The 18,968-nt window shown below is 61.0% G+C and overlaps 1 protein-coding gene across 1 annotated transcript in view; it reads right to left on the bottom strand.

Annotated features, from left to right (window-relative positions):
• The window catches only part of LOC117644713, a 79,274-nt gene that overhangs the window by 58,759 nt on the left and 1,547 nt on the right, over positions 1–18,968 (bottom strand). The window contains exon 2 of the mRNA XM_034384326.1: positions 18,606–18,677. Coding sequence (XP_034240217.1) covers positions 18,606–18,669 — 64 coding nt within the window. The 5' untranslated portion in view covers positions 18,670–18,677. The remainder of the gene's footprint in view (positions 1–18,605; positions 18,678–18,968) is intronic.

Below are 18,968 nucleotides of genomic sequence, written 5' to 3'. Positions count from 1 at the left end.
GGAATTCGAGATGGGATTGCTAGCGTCACCGTCACTTTCACCATGGACCTCCTTCACCACGGCGTCCGCCATGTGTGCCACCACACCACGAGCCACAACAGCATGAATACGACACGCCGCCTCGTCCGGTGGGCTGCTGGAGGCCGCTGGAGGGTCTGGCCGGGCAGCCCCCACGACGCGGACCATACCTGCGTCCCTCGGCCGTCCCATGTTCCCAGCTCGCTCCCTGTTTGTGGGTGACCGCCCGACCAGCCCGGCCGCACCGTCCGCACCACCTCCTCTCGATCCACCGTCTCTCCGTCTCCCGTCTCCCCGTCTCTCCGCGCCGCATCCGGCCAGCACTCCCAGCCGGGCCGCGCCAGGCCGCGCCAGGCCGCGCCACACATACCAATGAACCCTTCTCTTTGTGATCTCTCTCCCTCTCACGCGGCCGGCCCCTGTCCCTCTCGCTCCCTCCTCGATATCTCTCGATCCTCCGCAGCCCTTCTCTCTCGCTCTCATTACTCCGCCCTTGTGTGCGCATTAGTTCCGGCCAGCCCACCCTCACAACACGTGTCCCATTGTTTGTTGCTGGACGCCCGTCCCACCGCCCCGCCCCACCCCGCCCCCCGCCCCGCCCCCCCCGCCCCGCCCCCACCCACCACGACCCACTACAGGCACGCGGAATATTGAACAGGACTGTCTTGGAGCGTCAAAGCGATAATTCAAAACCGGGCGCCAAACAGCTGCAGCGAGGCAGCGTGAGTGAAACCCTGAAGACGCCACGCTGCCGAACATAACCGCCACAGTGGTCGGTACACTCGGGCACTCGGGCTCGGTACACTGCGAGACACAAACACGCACGGAAGAGAAGAAGACAAAGAGGGGGCAAGGCGAGGAGGCAAGAAGTGCGCAATGGCGCGAAAGGGGCGGGGAGATGGATGCCCCGGGGGACGCCGCCGGGTCAAGGGAGGGGAGGGAACGGCGGACAAATCTGGAAGGCGGCGGTGAGCTACACGGCACAGGTGAGAAGGCGGTGGCTTGCGGGGCGGCGGCGCGGCGGGCGACAAACCTCGACAAGCGTAATATGATTATAAATCGAGCAGTACACCGGCCGCGCGTAAACCTCCCCCACCCCACTGTAAACATACTGAGGCAGCCCGATAAGCGGCGGTGGCGGCTGTGGCGGTGGCAGGGGGATGGGGCTTGGCTTCAGCCTGCCCAAGGCAAGCCCAGGGCAAGCGCAAGGCAAGCCCGAGGTGTACGACAGCGGATTTCCCGCTGAATCCCAGCGAAACTTTTTCGCTCGCCTGTCTTTTCTCACTGGTTAGGTTTGGTTAAGTGTTGTCTCATTGGCGGTGGACATCATCGGAATTCTGTTGGCTGGCTATGGGGCAAGGCAAGGAGAAGGCTGGCGAGAAGGTGGCACGCACAGACAGACGGACGGACAGACAGACAGACAGACAGACAGACAGACAGACAGACAGACAGACAGACAGACAGACGGACGGACGGACGCACGGGCGTAGCGGCGGGGAACGCCCTGGGATGGGGAAAGCCCCGAAGTGGTGCAATGAGACGTTCGCCGCTCTCGCAGGAGAGAGACGTGAAATGAATGTAGCCGCGCGGCGCAGCGAAGGCAAGGGGGCGATAGACGGAGACGGCCTCAGCCAGGCCTCAGCCTTGCTCACTTCGTATTCATAATCTAGCAGTGTGTCCGCCGTCAGTGTCACGACCAGAATGAGAAACACTTCTTGCCCGCGCCCCGTCGCACAACGCATACACTCTAAATGTAGGGTGCCCAGTAACTGGGCGCCTTTGTCGCCTGCCCCACTTTTTAGGGCGCCAAATGTCGCCCAGTTTCTGGGCACCTTTGTCGCCTAGTCTTGGGTTGGACAAACCACAAGGAACCTGCCTTCACCCATGGCTCAGCAGCGACTAAGGTGCCAAAGGTGCCCAGAATCTGGGCACCTTAGTCGCCCAGGAACTAGACACCTGTGCATGCTCTGCCATGGGAGAGGGCCGGTTACTGCATGATTAGTCCACCCCGAGACTGGGCGACAAAGGTGCCCAGAAACTGGGCGACATTTGGCACCCTAAAAAGTGGAGCAGGCGACAAAGGCGCCCAGTTTCTGGACACCCTACATTTAGAGTGTACACCATAACCTAGCCTAACCACAACGGGGCGGGGAAACAAAACACAGCAAAGACCTGCTTTTCATCGGACTGTTGCTGCAACTATTGACGCAAACATTGCTTTGGCGGAACCGAATGGTTTCCGCTGCAGCTGCGCTTCCGCAGTGTACACGCGTTCCGGTCGGGATTAACTGCGGGCCGGCCTAAAGTCCCTCCCGCTTACGTGCGGTTACAACGAGACACGCTTGGCGAAGCTTCCTTCCAGTGGCGGAGCGAAGAGAGGGGCAAAGGGGGGAGAGGGGAGAGAGAGAGAGAGAGAGAGAAAGAGAGAGAACACAGCGCAACCCTGTTGCCGCAGACGATTCATAAAGAATTGACTCTCAGTCAACGCTGCGGGTTCATTCCGGACGGAGCCTTCGTCGCTGCGTCTCTCTCTCTCTCTCTCTCTCTCTCTCTCTCTCTCTCTCTCTCTCTCTCTCTCTCTCTCTCTCTCGCACTCACGGGGTGTGCCGCGGACGGTGCGAGAGAGACAGAGCCGGCCAATCCGCGACGTGGAACACTCGGGCGGCCGACCTTATTTTCCGGACTAATTATTCTGTCTGACCGGAATTTTTGATCAAACGGGGAGTGCGGGAATTGCGTATTCCGACCGAAGCCCGCGCAGCGTCGCGTAGCGCAGTCTGTTTCGACGACCCGCGTAAGTCGATTCTCGCCGATAGATCGAGAGAGAGAGAGAGAGAGAGAGAGAGAGAGAGAGAGAGAGAGAGAGAGACGAGTTGGACATAGTGGGCAGCGCGGATTGTTCAGGTTAGCGAGTTCGACAGACAGACAGACAGACAGACAGACAGACAGACAGACAGACAGACAGGCATTAGCTCGACCTGCACTAATCCTCGGCTTCCGCACTGTTTGAATTTGGCGCGAAAAGCCAAAAGGCCCGGCCGGCCTTGCAAGCCCCCCGAAGCCTCCCCATACAGTCGCGCAAAGTAGGCCGAGGCCATTATGATAATACAGCGCAGCATCTGCGGCTTTTTAGAGCTTTTTAGAGCTTTTTAAAGCTGAAGCGGTCGTCGTTAGGCGATCACCATAATGGGTGGTGGGCCGACCCGGCCGCAGCGTGCCGCGAGTGTATCAGAGTGTAAGGTCCGGCCAGGTGCAGTCTAGCCCCGTCTAGCGCGGAGTGCTTTGGCGTGACTCCCAGCGCGTTTGGACCAGGACTCGAAACTCGAAACGAGCTCTCGAAGGGCACCAATGCGCCGGCCTTCGGGCCTGCGGGCCTGCGGGCCTCGCGCGGGAAGCACCGCCATCCATTTTTGGACGGATGGAATGAAAACAAGAAGGCCCTGGACGTGGATAAGGGAGGCGGAGGCTGGGGACGCGAATGGCGGAGCGGTCGGAATAACTCTAGCGATAGCGAGAGCCAGGAAAGCAGCGAGGGCCAGGTAAGGGGCCGGGCCTGGCTGGCCGGGGGCGGCGCTGTCACCCCGTGACAAAGCTTGAGCCGGGGCCGCAGGCCGGCGCAGGCCGGCGCAGGCCAGACCACGCGGAGCGCGGAGCAGGGAACCGGGTACCCGCGCACTGCGGGCCCTACCCTACCGGCCTGCCGGCTCGGGTGCCGGCTCGGCGGGTCGCACAAAGGCAAGGGCTATCCCGCCACTTTCGGCCCTTTCCCCTCACCGACCTACATAACAAGCTTCTTTCTCATCTCTATCATTTCGGATAAAGGGCCAGGTCCTCGACAAATTGGTGACGTTGTTTGAGCTGCCAGCGTCGTTCGAGCTGCTGAGTGAGTACCACGCCGGGGAGGTGCTGCCTCAGGTGCCGCGGTCAGGGCGGGGCGGGGCGGGGCAGGGCGGGGCGGGGCGGGGCGGGGCGCGTGCTGCTGCGTCGCCCTGGGCTCCTAAGGGGCCCTGCCCGGCCCTGCCCCGCCCTCTCCTCAGCCCTCCGTGCCGCGCGAGGTGCCCCGCGAAATGGCTAGGTGAAGCTGGTTAATTGCTTTCAAAGCGAGCAGGGCGAGCAGGGCGGGCACCGAGAGGCTGCCAGCGAGCAGGAGTGCACACAGCTGCTGCTGCCAGCCGCTCGGGACGGCACGGAGAGAGAGGGGGGGGAGAGAGATGGTTAGTAAGAGAAACACAACCTCTCGCAAAAAAGGAAGCACCACCAAAAAACGTGGGCGAGGTTTCTTTTTTGAAACCGCACGCGATTCCCGAACGCGCCCCCCCCCTTCACTGTAGGCACGGGGTGGTTATTTGAAAACGACTAGGCAGCGCGTGTTGCATGCCCGGCGATGCCTTGCCGGTGGAGGGGGTGAAGGATTACGCCGCTGGGTTCCATTCCGCGTTGTGGACAGTGCGGCCGGCGGGCCGAGTCCGGCGGAGAGTCGCTCTGTCTCTCTCGCACCCACACGGGGTGCCCAGTGAGAGCGAGAGAGAGACCGCAAACTCGGAATCGTCCCGCAGGGCGGCTAGGACGGCCAGCCTTGTTGATGGCCATCGATCAGCGATAGCAAACAGAAGGCCAGACATCGCACAATCACCGCAGAAGCCCTTCCCCCACCCCGCCCCGCCCCGCCTAGGGCAAACCGCGCGCGAGTTATCTTAGAATCTCAACACAACGGCGGTATGGCCCGGTGGTGGGCCTGGTGGGCCCACGCACGCCGCCGGCCGTTATCAGATTTTAAATCCCCAATCAAGCCGAACGACGATGACGGGGTGGCCGGGGCGGCCGGGGCGCAGCGGGCCAGAACGCCGGTGGAGGCGGCTAAAATTCTAGACGGGTTTTGAGCTCCGGAGTCGCTAAATGGAGACTCGGGCCGAATGTGTGACCCCACCAATGGATTCCTCGTTCGAAGAGCAATCCATTGGTGGGGTCACACGCTCGGTTCGAGTTACATTTAGCGACTCTGGAGCTCAAAACGCGTCTAGAGTTTTGGCCGCCTCCCACCGGTGTTGGCCCACTGCTCGGGGCGGCGACTGCCAATCGCGCCACGACACTGCAAGGCGGCAGTCCCGAAAAGAGAACCAGATCAAAATCCGGATTCGTACAGTCACACACCGAGAGTCAGCCGCACTAAAATCATTAAAGTGCTGGCTCAGCCGGCCTGAGGCCTGGCAGGGTGTCGCGCGACGCCGGGAGAAGGATACTTCCTTTTTATCGATTAATCTTGGCTCGGTGCTGCGTCGCGCTGCGTGGGTATTTCGAATTTCCCGCCCCGGGCAGACAGACGGCCGCCCTTTTACTGCCGTACGACGCGCAATAAAAGACCGATGCATCAGTTAGGGCGCACGCGTGCGGCGCGGCACGGCTCGGCTCGTCTCGGCTCGGCACGGCTCAGCTCGGCTCGGCGCGGCTCGGCTCGGCTCGGCTCGGCTCGGCCCGGCACGGCACAGTGGCCCGGAACGGGTACTATTATCCGGGGTGTTTCGGAATTCAGTCGTTGGGATGAGGCATGGGCGGGGCTCTCAAGACGAACGAGACAGTCGGAGACGTTGCGCGTTCGGGACATTCTCGAGTAACCGATGGGAAACCTCTGTGCGCTAGTGAACGGCCACAGAAAAACGAGACTGATTGTTTTTTTGTAAGCTTTTTAGTTGAGAAATAATTCAGAGAACAAAAACTGTGTCGACTTTTTAAAAGCTCGGCAAGCGTTTTCTGTCACGCTGCCATGTTTTTGAGAGTGGTAGTAGACGTGTCCATTTGCCCGCGCCCAGGCACGAGCGCACTATCCACTCTGTCCTGCCCCGCCCCGCCCCTCCCCGACCCGTTCCGATCGGCGTGATAGCGACAGACGACATGCCACACTTTTTAATGTTTCCCCTCGACCGCTTCGGACGTTCGGACACACTGCGAGTCGTTCTTGTGGTGACAGATATCTACTGTCCCTGACCAGTGTAATCAGAGCGACAGGCTGTTGTTTTGTTTCGGCCGTGTTTTTGTTTTCCGTTGTTTTTCTTGTTGTTTCTGTCGAAACAACAGCGCCGCACGCCTCGGCACGCACAAGTTGGGGTTGGTTTCGGGGTGGACAGCAACTGTCCTATCCCAGGGACGCGTGTTGCGATAGTGGTGTGGTGCACTGCTGGGAAAAGATGGTCGATTTGATACCGGCGCGATTTGGCAGTGAGGAACAACAAACTTAAATTCTTGTTGCACGTTGAGTGTGCCGGGTCGGAGAGAGGGGTTCGGACGCCGATAAAACTGTCGACGGCGACACCCCCGGCTCTTGGCTGTGCACCCTCGCCACGGCGACGGCCCCAGGCGGGGCTTCCCTTGCAGAACACCGTCAACACCACCAGCGTTGTGTCCCAGAGGGCCGCCGGGGGACCGGGACTCGCTCTGAAGGCCCTGAAGGGGCGGCGGCCGAGGCTCGGGCCACGGCACGGGCCACGGCACGGGCCACGGGATGGGACCCCCCGAGGGGCCCGGCCACAGGGCCTGTGGAATCAATGAGAACTAGGGAACTGTAGGGCAGGCATCAAAGGCGGAAAATGGAAAATGGGGAACGGGAGACCCCAGCCTGCAAACCCTTTCGCCACTACGCTGCTCTATTCTACCCCCTCCCCATCCCCTTGTGCACGTTCCGCGTGCCAGCCAGCCAGCGCCAGCAGAATAATGCTCGATTATACGGCATTCATAACGCGAAGCCCCCAAAATAAACAAAACCCTCGCGATTTCCAACCCGCGCGGCGTCAAACTACCGCCGCTGCCGCCACGTCACAAACTGTTTCGGGTTCAGTTGGCCCGGATGAAAATTCGGCGTGGCGTGGCGGGGCGGGGCGAGGCAGCGTGGCGTTTATTCACTCTGTCTCCCTCGATCCGGCTGGAAACACAGCTCCCCCTATCCCGGTCCATCCGCTCGGCACGGCAATGGCCACGCTGCTCCTCGCCCTCGCTCTCTCCTGCACTCCCCACTCGCCCTCCCCCTCCCTCTCCCACACCCCCTCCCGCCCCTTCCATCCCCCTCCGACACACGCCGCCGTCTGGGAGCTCAGCAGAGCTCAGCCCTCTGCCTTCAATTATTTAAACAGCTGCACAGATTTGCGCCCCGCGCCCAAGCCTTGGCCCAAGCCCCCGTGTGGTCTCAGCAGAAGTGACTCGATGCCGCCCTTGTATCCCTCTATCTGCCGCCCCCTCCCCCTGCCTCTCAAATCCCTTTGTCCGTACAGCAGAAGAAGCAGCGAAGGGCCTGGAGCTGGCCGGGCCTGTGGCAGCACATCATAATCCATGCACCACACAATCAACAACGATCCGGGAGGGAGGAAGGAGACTGCTTGGCTCCGGTCCACTGCGTGCTTCTACCAGTTTATACCACTCAACACTGTGAGAAAATAAATTGTTCCGAAATGACTAAAACTACTAGTTATCGCTAGGTTATCTCATCCCACTCTCGATATCAGATTACTAACGAAATCAACTTAAATTTAAGTACAAATAGAGCAGCGCTTCTCAACCTGGGGGTCGCGGAACTCGAAAACCCACTGCCTGTTTCACTGTTTCACTTGCCGTATACGGTTTCTTGTTTGCCGTATACGGTTTTCTGATTGCCGTGTACGGTTTTTTTGTTTGCCGCATACGGTTTTTTGATTGCCGTATACGGTTTTTTGTTTGCCGCATACGGTTTTTGATTTGCCGTATACGGTTTTTTTTTGTTTTCGAGGGGTGGGGTCGCATGGGGCAGCGAAAGATTTCCTGAGGGTCGCGAAAATTTTTGGCTACAAATTTGGAGTCGCTAGCGGAAACAGGTTGAGAAGCGCTGAAATAGAGGAAAACGAAATAAATTAATTCTGCTCACGGCGCCCGCAGACCACGGGATAGGCACCGCTCAGTGGCTGGGTACGGTCTTGCCTACCTTCTAGGCGATCGAACGAAGAAGGAGAAGAAGAAGAAGAAGAAGAAGAAGAAGAAGAAGAAGAAGAAGAAGAAGAAGAAGAAGAAGAAGAAGAAGGAGGAGGAGGAGGAGGAGGAGGAAAAGGAAAAGGAGGCGGAGAAGAGGGAAGACCGCAGTAGGAGCACTCCTGCTAGATTAGCCAATCCGCACGTCGCGCGGGGGTAATAAACTAAAGCGCCAATTGTTGTGTTGCCGTCTCTCTCGCTCTCTCCCTCCCCCGAGCCCGCCGCGCGTCCCTAGCGTCCCTAGTGGCACTGAAGGCAGCGGGCCGCGCACTTCCAGCACCCCCTGTCCGTGACTTTGAACCCAGTCGGAAGGAGGACAGTGCAAAAAAAACAACAAAAACACAACGCATTTCTCTTGATTTGTCTTTTTTTTCGGCACTAAATCTCCATCACTCAGAAACATGTGTGTTTCATTTCGAGCGGCAGGGGAGCAAGCGAATCAATTATCGTAGTGGATGTCTCTGTCAAGACGCCGCAGCACAACAACAACAACAACAACAACAACGACAACGACAACAACAAACAAGGCCCGCCTCTTGGCGAGTAAACACGGAATTCTTGGGGGAGGTTCGAACGGCGTGCGAAGCTTGACTCGCCGGTTGACCCAAGTTAGAGCCGCAAAAGCCAAAAGTCACACTGAAGTGGAAGCGCGCTGTGTCGCTTTCGAAAATAGGGAAAAGAAAAGAGCTCTTTTTAACACAGGGGCGCTCCTGTCCTTGGACGGACGATGCCCTTGGATCCCCACGACGTTTTTCCAGGGACGCCACTGCAAGCTTGGAGGCTTCAGCAGCCCGCTTACGAGAACAGTGTCCCTTTCTCTCTCGCACTCGTGGCCGTCGTGGGGCGTCCCGTGCGGGTGCGAGAGAGACAGAGACAGCGCGTAGTAAAGCCCCGAATCTCGGGGCAACACCTGAGGCGAATAAAGCCAACAGTGCAGGCCGTGTCGTTTGATGCGCCAATGGCAGTGGAGGCGGACCCCACTTACGACCCTCGCCCGACCTGGCTCTGCCCTGGTTCTCTCTCTCTCTCTCTCTCTCTCTCTCTCTCTCTCTCTCTCTCTCTCTCTCTCTCTCTCTCTCTCTCTCTCTCTCTCTAACTTAACCCGTCCACGTAAAGAGCCTCACCAGAATTAGAGCAAAAGAGCTGAAAACAAAATTGGGTGCTCTGAAGGGACGTGCCTCTGCCTCTGAAGTTTTGAGACGACTTAACATGATCGAAGTAAGTGCGCCTCGGACGACCAACTACGGCTTTGGAGCGCCGCGGGTTCGATCCTCCCCGCCGCCGTCCCCTTTTTTTACCCATAATGACAGAGAGTGATGCCGCTCGCCAGGTGGACGGCAATACTTGACAAAGAACATGCAGAAGTTTGGAGCCGAGGCGAGGCGAGCCCCGGCACGTCCGTGGAGGATGGAGGGGACGCACAGTCGTTGGCCGGGGTATAATAAAAGGGCCTGCAGTCCCTTCTCCCGGAGCACTTCTTGGCGTGCGCCGAGACACACACAGTGTACCACCTTTCCCCCTGTTTCTCCTTCTGTCTATTTCGTCTCGCATCGCCTTGCAAACGACCGACTGGCGCATCTTACTAAAGACGAGCCGGGCGAGCGCACCGGAGGCACAGATTGCCGGGTGGATCCGAACGACGTGAATCAGCAGAGGGGGAGGAAATGCACGTATGTGCCGAGCAGGCAGTTGAACAGTCTCTGAGTCACTTGAGCAAGCATTGGCTTGTGTGCCCCTCTAGTGTGAGTCCTCTCGGACGGCGCTCCAGGGCAAACGGTCGTCACCGCTCGCCAACAATGCGGTGGAAGCAGACCACGGTCCGCGCCTGCCACGCCACGCCCGGTGCATAGCACTGCATAGCACTGCATAGCACTGCATGGCACTGCATAGCGGTGCAGGGGACGGCCGGGCGGACTGCGCTGCACTTGACGCCCTGATTGTTGTTTGCGTCGCGGTCAGGCCGTGATTGGCTGCCGTACGCGACAATGCGTTGCGCAAGGCGGGGCAGCGGGGCTCAGTCAATCGTGATGAGTCGTTGCAACGCGGACGAGTGCCGCACAGGGGATTTGCCAGAAGACCGGTGGAGGCAGCCAAAACCGGCCAAAACTCTAGACGCGTTTTGAGCTCCAGAGTCGCCAAGAGGGACTCGAAATGAACGTGTGACCCCACCAATGGGTTGCTCTCTGAAGGAGCAATCCAGTGGTGGGGTCACACGATCGGTTTGAGTCCTGTTTAGCGACTCTGGAGCTCAAAACGCGTCAAGAGTTTTGGCCACCGCCACCGCACGGTAAACACGGTACCTGGTTTTCCCAGGAGCCCTATGGCGAAGACATAGGCGATTTCCAGGGGGTTCCTGGGAAAACCAGGAACCGTTTTTACCGTGCGGTCTTCTGACCCACTGTGCGGCAGTTCAGTGTGGGGCACTGTTGCCGCCTGAGGGTCCAGGTGAGTTAGGGCAAGCCTGGAGGTGAGTTACCTCGGAGGGTGGTGGCAAGTCTCCGTGACAGGCAAGGGTGGAGGGGGGTAAGTTGCTCTGGGGGTGGGTGGGGGTGATGTCTCGGTGTAGCAGCGCGCTGTTCTTCAAAGGCTGCCGAAATCTTCCCTCACGCCCGATGCATTTTACATGAAGCAGTGGCAGAGGGAGACGGCGGTGGGTGGCGGGGCGGCGCGCACCACAGGTGACACGGAGGGGCGCAGGTCGATTGTCTTTTGTCAACATTCCGCGCGACTTACAAAACGGCGAGGTACATCAGTCGGGGGTATTTGCCTTGCGGGATTTGTTTACCATACGCGAGTACTCTGGCGAATGGGATTCCGGGCCCTATTTTTATATGCATGCCGCTGGGGCGGGCTGGAGCAGCCTGGAGCAACCGGTAAGGCTGGAAGGCACGGAAAGAAAGCAAAGAAAATGAGCATCGCCATAAATTTGGCAGCCGAGCGGCGGCCTTAATGCTGTGATTCACTTGAGCCTGCCTTGCTTCCTGCCGTGCTCGCCTTGCTGCATGGATTTCGCTCCTATTATTATTATGAATAAATGATTCGGGTCAACGAGGCGTATACGTCAGCTGCACCGCATGGGCAGGATCAACCGTGATCCCCGCTGTCCCCGGAGGAGGGTGTTCCGAGGAGGGCGTTCCGAGAAGGGCGTTCCGCGGAGGGCGTTCCGAGGAGGGCGTTCCGCGGAGGGCGTTCCGAGGAGGGCGTTCCGAGGATGGCGTTCCGAGAAGGGCGTTCCGTGGAGGGCGTTCCGAGGAGGGCGTTCCGAGGAGGGCGTTCCGAGGAGGGCGTTCCCAGAAGGGCGTTCCGCGGCGGGGTCCCGGCCGCGGTCCCGGAGGCGAGGCAGAAGGGTCTAATGTTTGAGGAGCCATCATGCCGGCCAGACGTCATCGAGCCCCTCGCCGGGGGCAGGGCCGGGCGGGCCGGGCAGCGCACCCCAGGGATAGGGACTTCCCCGGGGCTCCGCGGGAGGCCCCCGCCTCGGCCCCAGCCTCGGCCAAGCCCACAGTGAACCAGGCAATCCGTCCCTCTGGCGCGCGCTGCGGGCCGCTGCGGAGCGACCACTTGATTGGATGCAAACCGCTTGTCGTTTTAGTTTGGCGGTCGGGCCGGGCCAGGCCGTCCACGGGAATCTCGGCCCCTTTTTTATGCGCATTTTTACGACGGTGTCGTCAAAGCCGCCATTTTGGGGCGGGCCACTGGCCAAGCCGCTGGCGCACTGTGTGGGAGTGTGGGACACTGTGGCGTGCCGTCTAGACGGCGGTGCTTCGCTAGCTTCGCTGGGAGGTAGGTGCGCCGGGAATCAGCTTGCTGGCTTCTTCGTTTTGCCATTTCGCGGCGCGGCGCATCGTCTGCTGTTGTTTTTCGTCTGGTGCGAACGTGTTTCCGCATTGTTAAGGAAAAGGCCGCGTGCGGGCCGCGCGTCCACAAATGCATAATTCCGGGGCTCTCGAAACGGGAGCATCCGGCGCGATCCAAAGGCACTCAGTTTGCCCCGCGCGATCTCAAAGCACCGTTGGCTGGCCGGCGGCCGGCGAAGTGCGAGGTTCGGATCGAGGAGAGGTTCGAAGGTGCTTTCGGTCAGCCGATTCGCGGCCCGGCTCAACTAACAAATGATGAAACTCAAATGGGGGGATCCAGCGGCTTCCGGGGAATAGCCCGCGCCCGAACCCGGGGGCTAGATCCATTCCGACCGAAACACAGTGGCCAAGCGAGAGGATGCTGGGACTGGGGTAGCTGGGCCTAACATGGCCGGCGAGGAGAAATGAACCATTTTCACTTTCCGCACTGCGGCGGGAACGATTGAGGAGCGTCGCTGCGGGGCGTCGAGATGCCTTGGGTGTGCCGGGATTTGGACCCGGAAACGGCCTCCAAGTCCCCGGGGGTGTCCTAGAGCCGACGCACGGGCGTGCAGCGTTTGGTCATTCTCCCGCTATCAGCTCACCACAGCGCAGTGGATAGCCTCAGCAGCTCTCAGATCACAGATTCCGCGATCGATACCCGTTGAAGGTTTTTCTTATACGAAGCTTCTTTTCTCTCGTGACGCTCATGTTAGTCATCACAACTAACTTAGTGTAGGCACAATCAACTTTATCCTTGAGCCAACTGTAGTTTTTTAGTCGTTCCAACTTATAAATTCGTTCGAGCAGCAAACTTTTAGTCGTGAAAACTAAAATCTTCTTTGGACGCTTTTCAACTAACATGTTAGTTGTCACAACTAATCCTTTTTTTCCGTGCGCGCGCGGCAAACTGCGTGCCTTTCAGATCGCAGGGCCGCAACTGAGCGCCTTTTGGATCGCGCGGCCGCTACTGCGTGCCTTTTCCTTACAGGTGTCGCATTGTTGCAGGATGCTGGCGGCGCTGCCGCGGCTTGCCGTGGCCAGACAAATGCATAATTCCGCGCTCTCGCCTCACGCAGCCATCGGCTGATGACGCTCATGACAGCCACCGCTCTGTCTCTCTCGCACCCGTTGGCTGGCCCGGCGGCCGTCGGAGTGCGAGAGAGACGGGGCGAGGAGAGGTTCGGAGTGCTGTCCGTCAGCCGATTCGCGGCCCGGCACTCCCTCTAATAAATGATGAACTCAAATGGGGTGGATCCAGCGGCCTAGCCGGGGCATAGCCCGCGACCCGGCCGGAGGCTAGATCCATTCCGAGCCGAGCGCGCCGAGCGAGCCGGAGCGTGCTGGGCCTGGGGCAGGCCGGGGCCTGGCCATGGCCTGGCGGAGGCGGAGTGAATCATTTTCACTCTTTCCGCACGGAGGACGGTCCGGATGGCGGATGCAGGGGCCGCGGGGGCGTCGAGATGCCTTGGGGTGTGCCTTGGGATGTGGGCCCCGGAAGCGGCCTCCAAGTCCCCCGGAGTGGGTTCAAGAGCCGACGCACGGGGCGGGGGGGGCGGGGCGGGGGGGGGCGGGGCGGGGCGGGGCGGGGCGGGGGCGGGGGGCGGGGCGGGGGGGAGGGGAGGGGAGGGGGGGCCGGGAGGGGAGGGGAGGAGCGGGGAGGGGGGGGAGGGGAGGGGAGGGGCGGGGAGGGGCGGGCCACGCGGCGTTGACGGTGCGACCAGCTATCGCATGGGGAGCGTCCGTCGGACCTCCCTCTGGCATGAGCGGTCTTAGCAGTGCCACGGCTGTGCCTCGCAGTGCCGCCGGGTCACTCAGTCACTTGGTGGGGGGCAGGCCGGCCGGCTGGGTGGGCAGGTCTCAAAGGAGCCACTTACTCGTCTTGGAGAGCCCCTGCCGCCGACTCTCATGTCAATAGAGTAGAATCCGGAGTGGCTAAACGGGAAATCGCGCCGCCGGGCTGGATGGCTGGCTGGCACACTGGCAAAAATCCTCCCACGCGAGCAAAAATTTCAAAATTTCAAAATAAACGCAAACAAAAATCACGAAATCATCGTACGCTTTGGGTCTCTGTGAACCCCCGTCTCGGCCCTCGCTCTGGGCCGCCTAAGAAGTGGAGCGGGAAGCGGAGTTTCCTTCCCACAATACAACACTCTGTGCCGACGGGAGAGACTCAAACACATTCGTTTCGTTCTACCGTCGCGTGCCGCGTGCCTCGCCGTGCCGTGCCGTGCCGCGCTGAGCCGCACTACTTTGTTAAGTCCACCATTGTCTCGGCGACAATGATGCAACCACACAAAGTACTTCCCCGGCACCGCCAGGCACCGCCAGGCACCGCATTCTCAGCATTGTCCCGAACTTTCAAATTTCGCGCGTCTCGGCGGCGCGGCGGCAGCGCGGCAGCGCGTCCCCACCTTCCAGAAGACGCGCCCCGGCTGAGCCACTGCCAAGCTGCTGCCGCTGCGGGGGAGTCGAGGCGGCTCCGCACAGTGGGCCAGAAGACCGGTGGAGGCGGCCAAAACTCTAGACGCGTTTTGAGCTCCAGAGTCGCTAAGTGGGACTCGAACCGAGCATGTGACCCCACCAATGGATTGCTCTCCGAACGAGGAATCCATTGGTGGGGTCACACGTTTGATTCGAGACCTCTTAAGCGACTCTGGAGCTCAAAAAGCGTCTCGAGTTTTGGCCGCCTCCACCGGTCTTCTGGCCCACTGTGCTCCGCCTGGCTCCGCCGAAACCGACCGCGTTCTCGTTCCGACACTGGCAGGGAAGCCCCTCGATGACGGTAAATCCTCGTTAAAACCGGATCTAAATTATATTTTCATGCGCGGCAACTCGTCCTGGTGATTAAGTCGGCGACGAGGAGCACCGCCCCGGGGACACGCGGAGGTCCGGTGCCGGCCGCTGCCCTCCCCGAGGCGAGCAAAAAACACTCTCCCTCTCACTCACTTTCCCCCACGGCTGCCATTTGGACGCGGCCACCTTCACTCCACCCCGGCGCGCCCCGCCGGCCCTGCCGGCTGCCAGCACAATACCCCTTTGCCCAAGTTCTTCTTCCGTCCACCCGGGCCTCCCCCCACCCCTTCCCTTTGCCACCACAACAACTTGCCGGCTTCATACATGATTAATCCCTTCCGACTGGGCCCGGCAAGACCGGCCCAGGGCCCGGCGGCCCAGCATTGTCTGCCATCCCTGCGCGCGCTGCGGAGAGGCGCCGCCGCGCGGGGTGCGGCGGGGTGCGGCGAGGTGTGGCGGGGCGGGGCGGGGCGGGGCGGGCGGGGCGGGGCGGGGCGGGGCGGGGCGGGGCGGGGCGGGCGGGGCGGGGCGGGGCGGGGCGGGGCGGCGGGGTGCGTCTTTAAGTCCCGGGGGCTTTGCCGCTCACGACGGCCGACGCCTCCGGCGGCCTGCGGCCCGCTCGACATTATTCCGTCCAGCCGCCCCGCCCCGCCCCGCCCCGCCACGCCACGCGCGTAAGCCGGAAATTCGATCCCCGGCCGGCGGGTGAAGCGGCGCCAAGTTTCAACACATTTACCAAAACAAACACCGACTTGCGAACCTTTAAGCGCTTAGGGGGGCTGGCGGGGGCTGGCGGGGGCTGGCGGGGGCTGCCTCGGGTGGTTGCCCGTCACCACCACGGCGGCCGCGTCGCCGCATCGGTCAAGTTGACGACGGTCTCCGCCCCATTTTTCACTTTTTTCACCTCGCAGTAGAACTACAGTAGAGCACGCGGTTTCTTCGAAAAGTCTGGAAAACGACACTGTTTGATTTGCCGCGATCGTGTTGTTTGGAAAGTTTGTCTTTGTGGCTTGGAACGGCGAAGTGCGCCGGACCCTGTGGAGGTGGACGGTCCAGATCTTGTGTGACGCAAAAATAAAAATTAAAAATTGAATTCGATTGAATTTTGCCGCCTGGCCGCTGTTTGCCGGTTGGCAGTGCGGGCGACCAGCGCGCCTGTCACGGCCCGGATAGGCACGCCGCTCGACAGCTCTGCGTCGCGCTGCCACTGCTGCCTACCTCGCAGGCGTCCCGTGCCGCCCGGCAGTCTCCGTCTCTCTCGCACTCACGGGCGCCCATCGGGCACCGCGTGTAGGTGCGAGAGAGACAGAGCGACTCTCGGAATCGGTCTGCGGCTCTGGCTGCCGTCCGGTCAGCTTAGCGGGTCGCCGTTCCGACTCCCCGACGGCCACGCCGACGGCCCTCCCCTTCCTAATGCAGCGCGCAGCGTGCGCCCCGCCACGCCCCGCCTCGCCCCGCCACGCCCGCCACGCCCCGCCACGCCCCGCCACGCCCCGCCACGCCCCGCCACGCCCGCCACGCCCCGCCACGCCCCGCCACGCCCCGCCACGCCCCGCGAAGCAAAATTTGATAACCCGGCGCCGCGCTGCCGCGCTCGCTGCGGCCGGAGTCCCCACTGCGCTTCGTCACGCCGTCCCTCTCGCGCCCGCGGCCCGGGCCGCAGGCGCCGCGGCGGTGCGAGAGAGACGGACACAGAGCAGCCTGCCTCCAGCGCGGCAAAAAGCAGAGCGAGAGAGACATCTGGCGCGGCGCGCGCGGTGGGGCAATAACTGCATTTGGGACCCTAATCTGTGATAATGCGGCCGGAGCAAAATAAGGCGTGTGATTGCGTTTCGTTTTAGTTGGCGCACTGTACACTGGACGCCGGGACAGGCAGCCAGCACCGCCAGCTCGGTCCGGGAGGCGCTCGCTCCGCGACGCGGTTATGACCGTCTCCCCGGGGAGCGTACACAAATCATGACGGTTAGGCGCGACTCAAACTTTCCGCGAAACTCTGTCTGCGGACTCGAAATAACGGGGGTGTGCTCGCGGCCTCGCGGCCCTGCCTGCTGGCTGCCAGTCTCCCCCCCCCCCCCGCGATCGGCGTAGTTTCCTTCGGGGATAAAATATAAGGTCTCGCTCGCGCTGCTCGCGCTGCTCGCGCCGAGGCCGACGGCCGGCGACGGGCGAAGGGCGACTAGACCGGGAGGCCACCCTACAACTGCGTGCCCTTTCCCTGCATCGGGGAGGAGCCCCGGCACTGCATTTACGGCGGAGAGAGCTGTCATGGGTTCGATCCCCCCCGGGGGCGATGCTTTTTTTTTTCCTCTCCCTCCCGCTTTCTCTCCGGACGTGCCGCCGCTCGTTGAGAGGAGTTGTGTTGGGGTGACTTATTACCGCCCCAACTTGGCACACAAGATGGCGATGGGCGTTCTTGGGCGTTCCTGGAGCCCCTCAAGCTGTTTGTCATTTCCATCACTACGCCACTACTACACCACTACACGGCGCTGTGGGGCCGTGGGGGAGAAAAAAAAGAGTTCGGGCGCTCGGGCCCGCGTCCAGTCCGCTGAAGCGTGCCGGCGGCAATAAAATGAGACTTTGGTTCCGAGAGGTGCACATTATTGCCGAATCTGAGCGGCAGCAGCGGCAACCCTTCCTCCCCTCCCCTCCCCTCCCTCCCCTCCCCTCCCCTCCCCTCCCCTCCCCCTCCGCTCCGGGGTGGCCCGGCCCCTCCTCGCCCTCCTGCGATACGTGCGGTAATTTTACAATAAGCTTTCCCTGCCCTGCCGGGTCGGATCGCACACAGCAGCGGGGTCGGCGGGTGGGGAGGGGGGTTGGGGAGGGGGGAGGGGCAACCGAAGGAAGAGAGCAGCGGGCTGCCGCGAGATGAAAGAAGGAAAAATATGGACCAAAAATATACAAGGGGAATAATTCTCATCAACCCCCTCCTCCCCCCCTCTCCCTTCAATCCCCGGCTCAAGCCCTCTGCCCCCCTCCAACTTCATTCCTCCCTGTTTTCTCATCTCGTTTTTTTAGTATCCCTTTTACGGTAAAGCTTTGTCAATGGACCGACAGAAATGAGGTTGGGGCTACAAACACACAGCGGCGCAGCGAGTGGAGTGTGCGGTGCGCGCGGCGCGGCGTGGCCGCTAAATGGTACATGTTCTCGCCGGCCGGCCCCAGAGCGGCTCGCGGCCCGGACAGGCCCGAAAGGGGTGGGAAGGAAAGTGCATTCAGACCGGCCAGGCACGGACCGCCCCGAAAATAAAACCCGTTTTTCGGGCTTTTTTTTTTGTTTTTACTTTATTTTCCTTCCTCCTTCGTGTAAGTTAATACGCCGCAGCCCCGCGCCACGCCGCGCGCGAGAATGTTTTACGCATGGGGAAATTGAAAAGCGGACCGCCTGCACTGTACGGGGGGGCGGGGGGAGGGGGCAGTGACCACGCTCAGTGAGCCAGAATACCGGTGGAGGCGATCCAAACTCTAGACGCGTTTTGAGCTCCAGAGTCGCTACACAGGCCTCGAACCGAGCGTGTGACCCCACCAATGGATTCCTCGTTCGCAGTTCGCAGAGCAATCCATTGGTGGGGTCACACGTTTGGTTCAAGGCCTATTTAGCGACTCTGGAGCTCAAAACGCGTCTAGAGCTTTGGCCGCCTGCACCGGTGCGTCGGGCAGCAGCGCGCACAGTGTAGTGGCACGCTGCTTTCTGCATGTCACTGCGGGACGGCCCCTGCGAGGGACCGGCGATCAAATTGCGGTGACCCGAGGCCGGCCTTGCAGCGATGGCCAGCTGGCCGGCCCGGTCAGGGCTAACGACCCACAACCGCGGTCACAGCGGATGGCCTGCCCATGGCCCCATGGCCTGCCGGTGTGGAATTTCAAACCGCCACCGGACACCCATTTATTTGACCATTTATTTTCCTTTCCCCGTTGTTGTTGTTGTTGTTGTTGTTGTTGTTGTTGTTGTTTTCTCTGCGCGGATCTCACCTCTGACGCGGGGGACCTTCCAGGCCAGCAGCAGCGTCAACATCCACACGGGCAGCGGGTTCATTTTCGGGCCTGCAACACACCAAAGAGGAGCACAGTTTCAATAACCCTGACAGCAAACCACTAATAAGGGGCTCATAAATATATTCCCCTTGACGTGCGTGTCGGCAACTGTGTATGAGGAGTTTTGGCGGGGCGGGGCGGGGCGGGGCGGGGCGGGGCGGTGTCGTGATGTAGACTTGTGTTCGCGCGTTATTAGAGATCTCGAGGGAGGGAGCGAGGGTTTTGACGCGGGATTTGACGGCACTCTGATGAGATCTGGTAACGGCTTTCGCGTGCGACGTGGGGGGCGAGAGAGAGAGA

The sequence above is a fragment of the Thrips palmi genome, unplaced genomic scaffold (assembly GCF_012932325.1).
Source record: "Thrips palmi isolate BJ-2018 unplaced genomic scaffold, TpBJ-2018v1 HiC_scaffold_18, whole genome shotgun sequence".
NCBI classification, from domain to species: Eukaryota; Metazoa; Arthropoda; class Insecta; order Thysanoptera; family Thripidae; genus Thrips; species Thrips palmi.
The sequence above is the reverse complement of the archived record's forward strand: the minus strand, read 5'-3'. Positions and strand labels throughout refer to the sequence as shown.